We start from the raw sequence: 17,050 nt of genomic DNA, 5'->3' as shown, positions 1-17,050 counted from the left end.
CTCTGAGGAGGTGAATTGAGCACTCATAGCTTAAAAGATTGGGCGACCTGATAATTTTTCCACCTGTGTTTTCATGAAGGATTTTTTTTCTGACCCTTGGGGCATTCTTTCAGTCATGAGGTCAGTGTGCCACAGTGGGCGTGTTTTCAGAACAGAGTTTGTGAAGAAGCAGAAGCAGAACTTTAGCTCAGTGGGGAGTGATTCAGGGGTCTGAGTACAATGTCATAACCCACGTTGCCTAAGCACTCTGTTGAATGGTAAGCGCTGGACATTTACCATGATGGATTATCATCAGTGAAATTCTTCCCCAACTGTTTCATGTCTGTTGCTTTGTTGGAGTTTCACTGTTTTGAAAACCTGTGGTTATATGATGTGATGATAAATAATATGGATCCTGCAAACAGTATTACCTTTGTTTTTTGAATGGAGAGGAGGATGACGGTAAACTCATCTCAGAGTTCATTCTTCGTGTTCAGTGCCTATTTTGACAGCGGGCATTTGAAATATTTATTTTTTGTGATCGTTATGTCTTTATATTTTTTAATCATTACTGCCAATGTCCTGCTGATTGTGGTTATCTGTGTGAACAGAAGCTTACATGAACCTATGTACATGTTTCTGTGCAGCCTGTTTGTGAATGAGCTGTATGGTAGTACAGGGCTGTTTCCGTCCCTCCTGGTTCAGATCCTCTCTGATGTTCACACTGTTTCTGCTCCTCTCTGCTTCCTGCAGATCTTCTGTGTGCACACATATGGAACTGCAGAGCTTGCTAACTTAGCCGTCATGTCTTATGACAGATATCTTGCAATATGTTTTCCTCTTCAATATCACACACGTATGAGTCCATGCAAGGTATCCATGCTCATTGTTCTAACGTGGTTTTCCTCATTTCTTGTAATCACTGTTTTGATTTCTCTGAGTGCTCCTCTGCAGCTGTGTGGGAACATCATTAACAAAGTGTACTGTGGCAACTACTCCATTGTTAAACTGGCCTGTTCTGACACCACAGTCAATAACATCTATGGACTCATTTCCACTCCTCTCACGATCCTATGCCCTGTATCTCTGATTCTCTACACCTACATGAGGATCCTTAAAATCTGTTTTTCTGGATCCAAACAGACCCGACAGAAAGCCGTCAGCACCTGCACGCCTCACCTCGCTTCTCTGCTCAACTTCTCTTTCGGCTGCTTTTTTGAAATTCTGCAGAGCAGGTTTAACATGAACAGTGTACCCAGCATGCTGAGGATATTTTTATCATTATACTTTCTAACATGTCAACCTGTATTCAACCCTTTAATGTATGGACTGACCCTGTCCAAAATCTCTCTCACCTGCAAAAAACTACTCTGTGCTGACATGTAACACCCTGTTATTATATCCGTGCTAATAGTAAAACTAACTGCAGCAAATCTTGATGTATGAACAGATTTCATGAACTGAACACAGTAAAACCTTTGATGTCTTCATAGTTAAAAAATGAAACAAAACAAAAACAGGCAAAATTCTGCAGGTGCGCTACAAATAAGTAAGTAAGTAAGTAAGTAAAATTTCATTTATATAGCACATTTCTAGATAGAGATCACAAAGTGCTTTACAAGATATAACAGATTAAAAAGACAAAATACAAACAAAGTTAGCAAAAGGCAGTTTTAAAAAGATGTGTTTTTAGCTGTTTTTTAAAAGTAATCAATGAATCAGCGGATCGTAAGTCCTGAGGAAGGGAATTCCACAGTCTGGCGGCCACAGTAGCAAAAGCTCTATCACCCCTAGTTTTCAGTCTCGTATACTGAGTGACAAGTAGGCCCTGACTACTCGACCTCAGAGACCTACTAGGGGCATAGGGCTGTAAAAGTTCAATAATATATGGTGGTGCTTGTTGTTGAAGAGCCTTGAAAGTTAAAACCAAAATCTTAAACTGGACTCTAAATTCAACAGGAAGCCAATGTAACTGCATAAGCAACGGTGTTATATGTGAAAATTTAGAAACTTTCGTCAAAAGTCTTGCTGCAGCATTCTGAACGATCTGCAGACGCTCCAAGGAACCTTTGTTTAGACAAGTAAACAGGGAATTGCAATAGTCCAGTCGTGAAGAGATAAAAGCATGAATAACAATCTCCAGTTCGGTATAGGATATTATGGAGCTCAATTTAGAAATATTTCTTAAATGATAAAAGCAAGACCGAACAAGAGATTTAACATGACTATCTAACGTAAGAGCAGGATCAAGGATAATCCCTAAGTTCCTGACAGATGGTTTTACAAACGTTGAAAGAGGACCAAGAGCATTTATTATACTGGGTCTATGTCTATCTGGGGCGCATAAGAGGACTTCGGTTTTACTTTCATTTAGTTGGAGGAAGTTTTCAGCCATCCAGCCTTTAATGGTTTCCAAGCACACATTTAAAAGCCGCAGCTTAGAAGCCTCTTCCGGTTTAAAAGATATATAGAGTTGGATATCGTATAAGGGTTTTAATATGTGGTACAGTAACTCTGGTAATCTGTTTCATTTTGAACTGTTACAGTGAGTGATGTTTAGTGGTGCAAAGGATCAAAAGTCTCATAGTTTGGATTGGATCACGTTTTTTTCGTCACTGATCGGATCAATTTTCAGATCAGCAGAAAAAAAAAGAAGACAAAAATGTAATTCGCCATTTTCTTATTTAAGTATTTTTTGCCTATTAAAAAACATTCAACTCAAGACTCATTTCACGCAATTATATAAAAACAAATTAAGATGCAATATAGGGCAGTACAGGGCTTTGTATCTACCACTCCGCTGTGATATAATGAGTGGACGCGCGACGGGATGCCATAGCGTGGCTCAAGCACGTTCATCATAGTTTAAACTAGTGCTGTCAGCGTAAATCTTGTTAAAATGACATTAATGCCATAACTGCATTAACATGGCAGATCTGCGTTAACTAGTTACCGCGGATCGCCCCGTGCGTGGGGCTGCACGGCGTCAATGCATCAACTAACACGTTGACTAGTTTAAACCCCTTCTTTTGCAAAACAGAATACGGTCTCCCGTCTGCAACTAAACACCCCAATAGCTTTTGTAATAGCTGTAGCCGAGTCGGATTTGGCAACGAAGGGCTGCTTAAATACCGCAAACTCCTCTGCTCCTCCACTTAGACCGCTAGCGCTGGCCATAGCTATCGCTTGACAGACTGACCACGTGCACCATACACATATTTTATCCTTCTTTTTCGAATATTCGGATCACGTGCGTGCCGAACCGCAGAGTGAGATCGGTTTGGATTACGGATCAACCGTGATCCATTGCACCACTATTGATTTTACATTACTGGTTTGTTTCAGGTTGATCATGTTGGAAAGGCAGGAAAAGTCACTGGAACAACTACACACCTCCCTTTGCCAAAGATACAGTTAGGTCCATATATATCCGGAGAATGATAGAACTTTTGTTTATTTACCTGTTTATTGAAACATATTCCAATTCAGTAATATCCATGTCCATCATATTACTGAATATAATAAACATGGACATTATCTGTAGACTCTGAGCTTTCATTTGAGGGTATCCACATTAAAACTGGATGAAAGGTTTAAGAGTTTCAGCTCCTTAACATGTGCCACCTTATGTTATTGGACAATTGGACAATTTCATGAACAGGCAGTTCTTGTCCTTATCAATTAAGCAGATAAAAGACCTGGAGTTAATTTGTGCTGTGGTGCTTGAATTTGAAAGATTTTGCTGTGAACAGACAACATGGGGTCAAAAGGAGCTCTCCGTGCAGGTGAAACAAGAAAACATCTTTTTTTTCACTTCTACAATAGTAGAAGTGATAAAATCTACAGTTTGATACATCCTGAAAAAGAAAGAAAGCACTGGTACACTGTACCATCAGCAATGCAAAAAGACCAGGACGTCCACAGAAGACACCAGTGGTGTATGTTCGCAGAAACATTTCCATGGTGAAGAGAAACCCCATCACAGCTCCACTCACATTGCTCGGAGACAGGCCCACTGGCCGGGCCAGTTAGCCGAAAAGCCAACGGATGCCAACACAGGACCCAGAAGCCACGCTGTACCCACGCTTACGTAAGGTCTCCAGAGTAGCTCGGTTTCAACTGCTTCTTAACCTACTTAACCAAATGTTAATCCAAAGTCTTCTTCATGCAGAAGCAAATGAAAGCTCCAATTGAAAAAGCTACTGCGTACTTTTTAGCTCCACCCACTCGTCAGTGCCAGGTAGCAGGGACAAGCTCAGTTCTGTGCACCTGCCTCCTAACACCATTTAATGTGCAGCTTGGACATCAGTCACCAGTTCCATCCTCTGCTGCTCCTCCATTCCAGTTTATCTCTGCTAGCCACGGGATGCCAGTTTCGATGTTTTCTATCCCTCCTTCTCTATCCGTCATGCCAGTTTCTCTGCAAAGATTTAAAAAAAAAAAAACAAGCTCATCTTCTACAAATGCAGCAGCATGCTTTTGGCACTGAGTTGCCAGTCTCTCTGCACCTATCGTTGGAAAAAGCAGATGTGAACCCTTCTGGCACTGTGATGTCCGGTTCTTTCTCTATCCCTCCTTTGCATATGCAGCAGCAAATTTCGTGCCACTGGTATGCATGTTTTTCCACATTGGTCCTTCATAGTGAACCCTTTCGGCACAGGGATGCCACATTCTTTCTCTATCCCTTATTTGAAAATGCAGCAACAAGCTTTTCTGCATCTATCATTACAAAAAGCAGCAGGGAACTCTTCTGCCTTTAGGATGTCATGTTTGCAATATGCAGACTTCCTGACACCGGAATGCCAGTTTCTCATTTGCAAAATGCAGAAGCAAGTTTTTCTACCACTGGGTTGCCAGTTTCTCCACATCTAGCCCACATATTCTAAGCAGCAGACATTCCTTTTGGCACTAGGATGTCATAAAGAATGTCAAAACGAATGTCAGGCTCTCTTTCTCTATTCCTCATTTGCAAATGCAAAACAAAACTTTTTTCACTGCGATACCAGGTTCTTTCTTCCCTGATCTTCCTTTGCAAAGTACAGCAGTTTACTCTTTTGGCACTGGATTGGCAGCTTCTGCCATCAACCATTTTCTCCAAAAATACAAAAACTTATTGTCACCGGGTTGCCACTTTATTTTTCTACTATCTCTCCTTTGCAATTTGTAGAAGCAAAATTTTCTGGCACCGGGATGCCAGTTTCTCTTCCTTCTATCCCTCTTTCACAAATGTAGCAGCAAGTTTTCCCTACTGAGATGCCAGTTTCCCTGCATCTAACCATCTTTCACAAGATATAACAGTGCACATTCCTGGCACCATGTTGCCAGTCTTCATATCCATATCAGTCATTTGCAAACATAGGAATAATGATTCCTCACACCAGTTTCTTCTTTTTGTCCCCTCCTCCACAAGATGGAGCAGCAAACCCTTCCGGCACCAGGATGACAGTTTTTCTGCCATCTTTCCTGCCTTTGCAAAGCACCAGCTTTTCCACCACCATCCAATGCTTGAAGATGATCCTGATATCACAAATGGTAAAAATGATTCCTTTGAGATGCTCTAATGTCTTCTGAGTGTTTTGCACAACTTCATTCAAAACACTGAAGTTATAGTGAAACAGAATCAGCGGAGAGGTCAGGTGACTAGTTAAATGGCGTGTTGAGACCAAATGTAAAGGCAAGTTTTCTTTCACGGCGCCATCCATCTTCATCCGCTTTATCCGAGGCCGGGTCGCGGGGGCAGCAGCCTAAGCAAAGAGGCCCAGACCTCCCTCTCCCCAGCCACCTCCTCCAGCTTGTCCGGGGGAACACCAAGGCGTTCCCAGGCCAGCCGAGAGATATAATCTCTCCAGCGTGTCCTGGGTCTGCCCCGGGGCCTCCTCCCGGTGGGACATGCCTGGAACACCTCACCCAGGAGGCGCCCAGGGGGCATCCTTGTCAGATGCCCGAACCACCTCAGCTGGCTCCTTTCGATGTGGAGCAGCAGCTGCTCTACTCTGAGCCCCTCCCGGATGGCCGACCTTCTCACCCTATCTCTAAGGGAGAGGCCAGCCACCCTTCGGAGGAAGCTCATTTCTGCCGCTTGTATCCGCGATCTCGTTCTTTCGGTCACTACCCACAGCTCGTGGCCATAGGTGAGGGTAGGGACGTAGATCGACCGGTAAATTGAGAGCTTCGCTTTTACACTCAGCTCCCTCTTCACCACGATGGACCGGTGCAGCGTCCGCATTACTGCAGCTGCAGCCCCAATCCGTCTGTCGATCTCCGGCTCCCTTTCATGGCGCCATTTCGAATAAAGTCTATACAATAAATATTCAAATGTCGTGATGTAAACACCTTCAGTGACTTGTGTGAATTCATTTTTGTTCCTTCATAAATGAGTACAGCTGATTGTTTGACTTTTCCTAGTCTCACATGTGTTTGATCTAATTATTTATTGAATTGTAGTTTACACATTGATTTCTTGTGATCATATGAAGTCTCTGAGGAGGTGAATTGAGCACTCATAGCTTAAAAGATTGGGCGACCTGATAATTTTTCCACCTGTGTTTTCATGAAGGATTTTTTTTCTGACCCTTGGGGCATTCTTTCAGTCATGAGGTCAGTGTGCCACAGTGGGCGTGTTTTCAGAACAGAGTTTGTGAAGAAGCAGAAGCAGAACTTTAGCTCAGTGGGGAGTGATTCAGGGGTCTGAGTACAATGTCATAACCCACGTTGCCTAAGCACTCTGTTGAATGGTAAGCGCTGGACATTTACCATGATGGATTATCATCAGTGAAATTCTTCCCCAACTGTTTCATGTCTGTTGCTTTGTTGGAGTTTCACTGTTTTGAAAACCTGTGGTTATATGATGTGATGATAAATAATATGGATCCTGCAAACAGTATTACCTTTGTTTTTTGAATGGAGAGGAGGATGACGGTAAACTCATCTCAGAGTTCATTCTTGGTGTTCAGTGCCTATTTTGACAGCGGGCATTTGAAATATTTATTTTTTGTGATCGTTATGTCTTTATATTTTTTAATCATTACTGCCAATGTCCTGCTGATTGTGGTTATCTGTGTGAACAGAAGCTTACATGAACCTATGTACATGTTTCTGTGCAGCCTGTTTGTGAATGAGCTGTATGGTAGTACAGGGCTGTTTCCGTCCCTCCTGGTTCAGATCCTCTCTGATGTTCACACTGTTTCTGCTCCTCTCTGCTTCCTGCAGATCTTCTGTGTGCACACATATGGAACTGCAGAGCTTGCTAACTTAGCCGTCATGTCTTATGACAGATATCTTGCAATATGTTTTCCTCTTCAATATCACACACGTATGAGTCCATGCAAGGTATCCATGCTCATTGTTCTAACGTGGTTTTCCTCATTTCTTGTAATCACTGTTTTGATTTCTCTGAGTGCTCCTCTGCAGCTGTGTGGGAACATCATTAACAAAGTGTACTGTGACAACTACTCCATTGTTAAACTGGCCTGTTCTGACACCACAGTCAATAACATCTATGGACTCATTTCCACTCCTCTCGTTATCCTATGCCCTGTATCTCTGATTCTCTACACCTACATGAGGATCCTTAAAATCTGTTTTTCTGGATCCAAACAGACCCGACAGAAAGCCGTCAGCACCTGCACGCCTCACCTCGCTTCTCTGCTCAACTTCTCTTTCGGCTGCTTTTTTGAAATTCTGCAGAGCAGGTTTAACATGAACAGTGTACCCAGCATGCTGAGGATATTTTTATCATTATACTTTCTAACATGTCAACCTGTATTCAACCCTTTAATGTATGGACTGACCCTGTCCAAAATCTCTCTCACCTGCAAAAAACTACTCTGTGCTGACATGTAACACCCTGTTATTATATCCGTGCTAATAGTAAAACTAACTGCAGCAAATCTTGATGTATGAACAGATTTCATGAACTGAACACAGTAAAACCTTTGATGTCTTCATAGTTAAAAAATGAAACAAAACAAAAACAGGCAAAATTCTGCAGGTGCGCTACAAATAAGGGTTTTAATATGTGGTACAGTAACTCTGGTAATCTGTTTCATTTTGAACTGTTACAGTGAGTGATGTTTAGTGGTGCAAAGGATCAAAAGTCTCATAGTTTGGATTGGATCACGTTTTTTTCGTCACTGATCGGATCAATTTTCAGATCAGCAGAAAAAAAAAGAAGACAAAAATGTAATTCGCCATTTTCTTATTTAAGTATTTTTTGCCTATTAAAAAACATTCAACTCAAGACTCATTTCACGCAATTATATAAAAACAAATTAAGATGCAATATAGGGCAGTACAGTGCTGCTGAGGTCCTTGGGATGGGAGGTCTTTGGTACCGGTACCACACAGGAGGTCTTCCACAGCTGTGGTACTTTCCCCAGTGACAGGCTCAGGTTGAAGGGATAACCTAGGATGCCACACAGTTCATCTGCGCAGCACCTCAGGAGCCTGGAGCTGACGCCATCTGGACCTGCAGCCTTCCTCACCTTGATCTTGCGAAGCTCGTTCCTCGCTTGAAGTGCTGAGATAGTAAGAGTGGATTTTGGGGGAGTGGTGTGTATGTTGGAGTCCACAGAAGCCGGGGGTGGGTGTAATGACTGGGAGCTGGGAGGTGTGAAGTCCTGAGATGAAGGACAGGACGTCCCTGAAGATGAAGGAGATTGCAGCAGGGGGGGACGATGCTGTGGGAGGGGTGGGTGTTTGATCAAACCTTTTAAAATATTTATTTAGGTCATTCACCCACCCCAAGTCTCCTGCAGCCTGGGGGGTTGGTTTTTGTCCTGAGATTGTCTTCAGGCTGTTCCAAACCCCTCTGATGTTGTCCTGTTGCAGCTGCTCTTCCATCTTCCTCCTGTAGTTTTCCTTTCCTTGCCTTATCTTCCATTTCAGCTTCTTCTGAACAACTCTCAGCTCCTGTTTGTCTCCAGATCTAAAGACTCTTATTCTCCTTGAGGAGAGCCTTAATTTCAGGATTTATCCATGGCTTGTTGTTAGAAAAACACCGTACCTTTTTGATGGGTACGGTGTTGTCCACACAGAAGTTCATGTAATCCGTAATGCAGTCTGTGATGCTGCTGAGGTCATCCTCCAGGGGGCTGCAGAGGTTGTCCCACATAGTAGAGCGGAAACAGTCCCTCAGGGCCTCTTCAGTCTCTGCCAACCATTTCCTTACTGTGCGTTTCACAACTGGTTCTCTGTGTACTAGAGGTTTATACACAGGCTGGAGATGAACCAGATTGTGATCAGAGCCCCCCAGGGGAGGAAGAGGTGATGAGCTGTATGCCTCCTTGGTGTTGGCAATGTTTTATTGTCTCTGGTGTGGCAGGTAACATACTGGGTGAAGGTGGGGAGAGTGGAGGACAGGGAGATGTGATTAAAGTCCCCAGAGATCAGGAAAAGGGCCTGAGGGTGCTGTGTTTGGAGTCTGCTGGTTACAGTGTGCAGGACCTCACAGGCTGCTGCAGCGTTAGCAGAGGGTGGGACATACACAGCTATTAGCTATGAAAACTCTCGCGGTACGGTCTCATGCTAACCGCTAGCAGCTCAATGTCCTTACAGCATAGCGTCTCTTTGATAGATAAATGACCAGAGTTACACCATCTATCGTTCACAAACACAGCCAGACCCCCTCCTCTCTTCTTACCACTCTCCGTTGTTCTGTCGGCCTGGATCAGATGAAAACCATCCATGTTTACGTGTGAGTCCGGAGTTAGCGCAGTTAGCCACGACTCTGTGAAGCACATCAGGCTGCACTCCCTGTAGCTTCTCTGATGTCGGGTAAGGGCTGCCAGTTCATCTACTTTATTGGGGAGAGATCTCACATTCCCCATAATAACAGATGGAATCGCTGGCCGGTACCTCCTAACTTTACTGCGACGCCCGATCCCGGCCCGAGTACCGCGTCTTTTCCTCCTCACCTCACGGGGGATGTTAGCTTGCTCGGCGGTAGGCAGGGCAGCGGAGGCTCCGAGGGCTAACAGCTGCTGTAAACAATGGGAGGTCGGACCTCCACGCGCTCTCCGGACAAAGACGCTGTAAAAAATGTAATAACGAACACCATTGTCCATAGAATTCTGAGCTCCATTGTGGGGGACAGCAGTCCACAATAGAAAAACAAAAACAATAAACACAAACAACAAAGAAACATATATTAAAGAGAAAAAGAAGGATTTGTTCAGGTCGGAGCTGCTGATACTGGCTGCCAGCTCGGAGCAGCACCGGAAGTGTCTTTAAGGTCATTAACATAAGATGGGGCCTGATTATTTAAATCCTGTGAGGAGCAGGATTTTGAATTCAATTCTGGATTTAACAGGAAGCCAGCAGAGACAAACTGATACAGACCAGAAAGGATACAAAAAAGTATCACTAGTTGTCAAAACCCGGGGCACAGGAGTCCAAAACAAAACACAATGGCAGGCTCCATGCCACGATGGCGATGGAGACAAAGCATCCTCAGGCAGCTTGGCAGGTGGTCAGCGGCAGCATGGGCAAAGATCCTTGAATGACTTGGCAGGTGGTTGGCCGCGGCCTGGGTGAAGACAGTTTGGCAGGCGCAAATGGTGCAGGATGTGGCTTGGCAAGTGCAGGCAGTGCAGGATGTGGCATGGCAGGCACAAGACGTGCAGGACTCGGTGTGGCAGGCTTGGCAAGTACAGAACCAGATGACACTAAGACCTCTCGCTGAGACATGGCTGGGCCAGATGACATGAAAACCTCTGGCTCGCAAAAGGCTCTGATTGCTCTGGCTGGGGCTTTGCAGCGCTTGCAGGCACAGAAACTAGTTGGACAATAACCTCCCCAAAACCCAACAGTTACAGGTGCAGAAGGGGACTGGGTCTCAGCTACCCTCGCCCTGGGACCTGGCACAGGTGCAGGCACCCGGCACAGGTGCAGAAACCCACTGAACCCAAGCCACCCCCACCCGTGGAACTAGTCCGGGTGCTAAGGCGGACTGGGTCTTGGCTAACCTCACCCTGGAAGCTGGCACAGGAAAAAGAGATGGCTTAGTATTGGCCTCATGTTTGACCCATACAAACATCAGTCTTTGAAGAGGTTAGCTCAGCGAGAGAAAACACAGACTACAGAAAAATTTGCTGTAGGTAGCTAGACATAGTGCTTGGAGCAGCCGGCACAACACTTTTACAGGCAGGTTCAAAACACAGCACACAAAGAGCAGATTCAAAGTCTTTAGACTGACAAACATAAGGATCAGTCTCTGATTGACAGCCAGTCTAATCCTAAGGGAAATCCCAGAATGTGGCAGACAAGTCATGATTCTGAGTCCTGCTTGACAAACTCAGGAGCAGAGAGTTCAGTACTGTCACTTGCCGGTTTGTCTGGGAACTTAGCCTATATCTGCCATGGCACAGGCCGTCAGAAACAGGATGGACCCATGGGGCACGTTAAAAACACAGACACTGGAATTGATCGATGGTCAAAGAGACCGTAACAGAGGAGAGTGGTATCAGCGTGGGGTTTAAACGGTCTGCAAGATTATCCAATGACACTGATTCCCAGTAGCTTACTTGTCTGCCGGCACATGTAGTAAATTTGGAGAAGGTCTGGTTGAGTTTGAGGTATTCCAATCCGTGAAGAAGTCCAATTGCAAGTGCAGAGAGGCAAGCAGGTGAGAAGAATGGAGTCTATACCGGAGTGAGGGTGGAGAATACAGCAGTAAAAGTCCAGTGACCGAGTGGAAGGAGAAATGTAGATGGTGAAGTGAGTAATCCATGGACACAACTAAGCACAAGAGAAACAAGGTAAGTACAAGCATGAGATTCAATGAAGTACATGAGTTGGCTGAACTAACGCTGGGTAGCTGATGATATGGCAAAGAGTTGTTGTGTGTGCTGGTCTTAAATACTGTAGCTCCTAATCAGCCCCAGATGCAGCTCCCAGGAAAAAACCAGGTCGACTCTGCCCAGAGGAGCAGAAACATGACACCAATGTTTGGTGAGGAATGCAGCACATTTGCCGACCAATGAGCACCTCTAGAGTGGGGAGAGCTCATTCAAAAGAAAGCAGTCCTACATATTTATTTGATATGTGCATTGAAGGACATATCCTGGTCAAAAATGACTCCAAGATTCACAGTGTTACTGGAGACCAAGGTCATGCCATCCAGAGTAAGATTTCTTTAGATACCATATTTCTAAGATGTTTAGGGCTGCTTCTAAATTCAGTTTGATCTGAATTAAGAAACAGAAAGTTAGCGGCAATCCAGGTCTTTATGTCTTTAGGACATTCCTACAGTTTAACTAATTGGTATGTGTCATCTGGCTTCATGGATAAATAAAGTTGATCCACTGGTGACTAATCTTGTTAAACTCTCACTCCCGTCTCTTACCCCACTGATTGCTAATATCGTACACTCCTCTCTTATATCGGGTTCTGTTCCTTCTTCTCTTAAAACTGCAATAATAACCCCAATACTGAAAAAGAATGGTTCAAATCCCTCCAATCTAAATAATTTCAGGCCAATTTCAAATTTGCCTTTCTTAGCCAAAATTCTGGAAAAGATAGTGGCTGCACAGGTTCATCGTCATCCCACTGGAAATTACTCGTACGAGCAGTTTCAGTCCGGCTTCCGTTCATGTCACAGTACAGAAACATCTCTAGTAAAAATCACTAATGATCTTCTGCTTGCAGCTGACTCTGGACTCATCTCCATCCTCATTCTCCTTGACCTTACAGCAGCTTTTGACACTATCTTCCACTGCATCCTTTTTCACAGGTTGGCATCTATTGGCATCAATGGTACAGCACTCACCTGGTTTACCTCTTATCTCTCTGGCCGCTCACAGTTTGTTCAGTTACTCCCTCACAGATCAGTATCTACTCCAGTTAATTCTGGTGTACCCCAAGGCTCTGTCCTGGGTCCTTTACTTTTTATCATCTATCTCCTACCCCTTGGTAATATTTTTAGGAAGCATAACATCCAGTTTCACTGCTACGCAGATGACACCCAGCTCTACCTATCCTCCAAACCCACAGCTACTCTCCCACCCACATCCATTTCTGACTGTTTAAGTGAAATCAAGGTCTGGTTTACTCACAACTTTCTTAAACTTAATGGCAATAAAACAGAGTTAATTTTAATAGGCACCAAATCAAAACTGACCACAGTCCCAACCAGAAATTTTTCGTTATCCATTGATAACTCTGATGTCACACCCTCCCCTCAGGTTAAGAGTCTTGGATTCATCCTCGACAACACTCTGTCCTTCACAGCACATATAAATGATATCACTCAGTCTTCCTACTTTCATCTCCGTAATATTAATCGTCTTCATCCCTCACTCACTGCAAGCAGTACCGCCATACTCGTCAATGCTCTTGTCATCTCGTTTAGATTACTGTAATTCTCTTCTCTATGGTTTACCTCATAAATCCCTCCATAAATTGCAGTTAGTTCAAAATAAAGATGCTCGTATTATTTCCAGAATTAGATCCACTGAATATATAACAGCTGTTCTTAAACAGCTCCATTGGCTTCCGATTCACCTCCGTGTCAATTTCAACATCCCGCTTCTCACTTTCAAAGCGCTTCATAACCTCGCTCCTCCATATTTATCTGATCTTCTACATACATTCTCGTTTGGCTCTCGGCGAAGGCAGTCGCACTTTTCTCCTCTTCTCCTTCCCCTTATCTTCCCTGCTTAGCCTCTTGTGTCTTTGTCTTGTCTCATGTGTATTTCACTTCCCTGGAACACTCTCTCACAGTCTGTTTCTAAAACCTAAAAGAGAATTATGGATTTGATCAACTGGTCTCTGAATGCTATTGACACCCTTTTCTCAACGAGAAGTCTGGGCTCGGGAGAGCCTGAGTGCCCTGGAGGGACTTTCCCTGCCGGGTACACGATGGACGGGTGGCAGAACTGGAGGGTCGTGTGCATGGCGGGACTGTCGATCGAGGACGCTGAAGATATCTATCTATTCGGAACCATGATAACAGGGTTCTTGCTGATCGGAGCTGGCTTGGCCCTGGCTTATCGGAGAATTAAGAAAGCGGAACCGGCTGTTCAAATCCCCACAAGGCTGCCCGCTGGGATTGAAACGATGGGACGAGGTGCGGCTTCTCAGAAAGGACGCACTGAATGCAGCATGGTTAAGAGCTTGGAGGCGCTAACGGCTGCAGTGAATACTCAGAATAACACCTCTGAGCGTATATTGGATTACATCAGGGAAGAATCCACTCGGAACAACACCTCTGGGTGGAAGCTGGATTACATCGCGGATCAGTTGGCTGCGGTTGTGAGGTCTCAGAATCTGCTCTCTGAGCAAAAGAGTGAAAAGACCACGGAACTGAAGGTAAATAACATCATGGAGAAACTCGCAAGGCAAGGCAAGTTTATTTGTATAGCACAATTCAACAAGGTGAGTCAAAGTGCTTTACAGAGACATTAGAAACAAAAACAAATAAAAAGCATGATTTAAAATTGATTAAAACAAGCAAACAAACTAACTAATTAACAAACAAACAAACAAACAAAAAAGTATATAAAATCAAAACAGATAAAATCAGAACAGTAGATAAAATCAGTAGTTAAAATGTAAGTTCTGAAATTTAAGCTTAAATTTCAAAACTTCAAAGCAGCTATCCAACGGGAGATTGAGAGACCAGTGTCGGTGTCGGAGTGTTAAAAACAGCTTGAAATTCTCCTGAGTTGTCACAAAAGAAAAATCACCATCATAATGCAGATACCCCTTCGGCGCCAGCTGCGGTCTCAAGGCCGGAGCTGAACAAAACTCCCTGATAACGACTGTGTTGATTCTGTTCCTTCCCATTCCATGCAAGGCCACCTGGGTTGGCTGGTAGACTATTTACTTAGCCTGATAGGGCGAAGGACACTGTCTCAGCTGAACTATGGACACGCACACACATACACTTACACTGATAAGCACTCACTCTCCCCCCTCCCCTTCCAACGCCTTCGATGCTTGTTGCCTCCTGGGAACACGAGGCGGGTCTGGGCCCGCGCTGGAGAGTCGGCGCAGTGGCAGGATGGCTGCTGTGTTGCCTGGGATTACTCCTTATCCCCTACCCAACCCTGTTGCTGGTCACGTGCTCTATAATGTTGTGCTGTGGACGTTTATGTGCTTTCTGTGCAGAGGAGTTTTTTTGTTTCCTGTTCTCATGCTGTCCTCTATAGCCCAGCATGAGCAGAGGTCTCTTTTTTTCCTCTTGTACTTTCCCATTGCAGTGTACATTTCAGTGGTTTTCTGTAATGCAACCGTTCTCTGACTTATATCCTCATGTGATGTCTGTGTTGTGTGTGTAAGGTCGGGGGGCGGGTTCATTCCACTGCAGGGAAACCTGCCACTGCATGTGGCGAATAAAATTTGAACTTGAACTTGAACTACATACTCACCTGCTCGTGCACTTCACTCTTCTTCAGCTTCTCTTCTGTCTGTTCCACCTGCTTGCCTGACTACCACGGGACTCAAAGCCTTTACACTCTCTCACCTCTTTTAAATCACATCTCAAAACCCATTTATTCAGAATTGTGCTTATTTTTTTTTTGGTTGCCATGTTTGTTATATTGTATTGCTGCTATTGTTCTTGTGCTATGGTAAGATGACCTTCAGGGTCTTAAAGGCACCTATAAATAAAATGTATTATTATCATTATTAATATTATTATTATTTTTATTATGCTATTCCTTCTTATGATACTGCCTTAGGGAAAAATGCATAATGTAAACAGAATTGGTCCTAGCGTGAAATGCATGGCACTCCAACCCTCTGTTCCCCTCCTCAATTGGATATGTTTAGCCTGTCTACTCTAGCTTGTTAATAGCTTGCTCCCATAAAACAACTGTTCAGGGTCATTTTAACATTCATATAGATACTAAAAATGACACCCTCAACAAGGCATTTAATCTATTATTAGACTTAACTGGCTTCCATCAAAATGTAAAAGAATCCACCCAATCCACACCCTGCCACGTACCTGACCTAGGGCAGGGAGCCATCCTGCCAGAGGTTCTGTTGCTCAGCCAGCCGGCACCCTCTTCCCAGAGGAAACGGCGCTCCCACCATTGGCACCCTATGCCTCATACTGTGATTTAACTCTGACACAGTCCTTTTACTGGTTTTTCGAGATTACTATCACCTTGGCAACTGTTAAGATTCGTTCGATTTGGGTAAGAGAAGAAAGCAGGCAGGAAAGTGAACCCCTTGTTCACTTTAGTTTTTAAGGGGTGCCCGAAGTCCCCCGGGTACCACCCGAACTTTAACCTGGCCGTGCGTCCACGATCAGGGGTCGCCGTCACACGCTGAGCAACTGCGCCCTTAGGGGCCACGCCCCCGTCCTAAGAAAATTTACTCAAGTGTATTATAAGCGTCACTGCGGGGTCTTCGCCCCCAGTTATTTCGACGCCCGAAACCGCGTTTCTGCTGGTCAAACAAACCAAATACCCTGAACTACTGTTTGTCTGGCTGGCCTCAACCCACATCAAAATAAACACGCTTATTTACTTAAAACATAACCTCTTAACTCAATATTCGCCCCCAAAATAAACAGCAATACATTTAATCAATCCAATATTCCCCAAAGTTTTAACACTAATTACCCCAAAATCACTATGAACAGACATAAGAAGCCGATACTGAGTGAATATTATTTAATTAAATTTAGCTTTAACTTCCAATTTTAGCGCCTTTGGATAAACATCAACAGGTGGCACTCTCACCTTTTATTTCGCCTGGCTTGTCACTCAGATAAGCTGCTGATCTCCGTTCGTTTTGGCACCTTCCAGGCCACAGTCGCACGCTCCTCTCCTCCCCAACCGGTTTCGGCACCAAGAATTGTTAAGATTCGTTCGATTTGGGTAAGAGAAGAAAGCAGGCTGAGTCCAGGGAGGCGTCAAAATAGTGATCTTTAATTACACACTCTGCGCAGAAGTGTGGGAAGAAAACTTGCAACAGATTCTCCAAAGAGTGGACCGTTCCCCATCCTTATATAACCCATGATGACATCACACAGTTAGACCTTACTGGAAATGATAACAGTCTCCCCATAGTCCAAAGTTCTCCTTATACAAACATCAGATGATACTTTAGAGAAAAACAA

The 17,050-nt window shown here is 44.2% G+C and overlaps 3 protein-coding genes across 3 annotated transcripts; all 3 read left to right on the top strand.

The window, feature by feature from the left end:
- The first annotated feature begins 423 nt into the window (after window positions 1-423).
- Window positions 424-1,462, top strand: LOC147315297 (olfactory receptor 11A1-like). The gene has a single exon (XM_086260361.1). It carries the CDS (start codon window positions 424-426, stop codon window positions 1,363-1,365), a length of 942 nt encoding a protein of 313 aa, XP_086116487.1. The 3' UTR covers window positions 1,366-1,462.
- A 5,417-nt stretch (window positions 1,463-6,879) lies between these two features.
- LOC147315296 (olfactory receptor 11A1-like) lies at window positions 6,880-7,821 on the top strand. The gene has a single exon (XM_086260360.1). It carries the CDS (start codon window positions 6,880-6,882, stop codon window positions 7,819-7,821), a length of 942 nt encoding a protein of 313 aa, XP_086116486.1.
- A 5,767-nt stretch (window positions 7,822-13,588) lies between these two features.
- On the top strand, window positions 13,589-16,792 carry LOC147315295 (uncharacterized). Its single transcript, XM_086260448.1, has 2 exons — window positions 13,589-14,320; window positions 16,737-16,792. Exons 1-2 carry the CDS (start codon window positions 13,726-13,728, stop codon window positions 16,790-16,792), a joined length of 651 nt encoding a protein of 216 aa, XP_086116574.1. The 5' UTR covers window positions 13,589-13,725.
- The last annotated feature ends 258 nt before the right edge of the window (window positions 16,793-17,050 follow it).

The sequence above is a fragment of the Aulonocara sp. 'chitande type north' Nkhata Bay genome, linkage group LG14 (assembly GCF_057382095.1).
Source record: "Aulonocara sp. 'chitande type north' Nkhata Bay isolate Kocher_YH1m ecotype deep benthic linkage group LG14, A_spYH_male_GT1.1, whole genome shotgun sequence".
NCBI lineage: Eukaryota > Metazoa > Chordata > Actinopteri > Cichliformes > Cichlidae > Aulonocara > Aulonocara sp. 'chitande type north' Nkhata Bay.
This window is presented reverse-complemented; position numbering and strand designations above follow the sequence as displayed.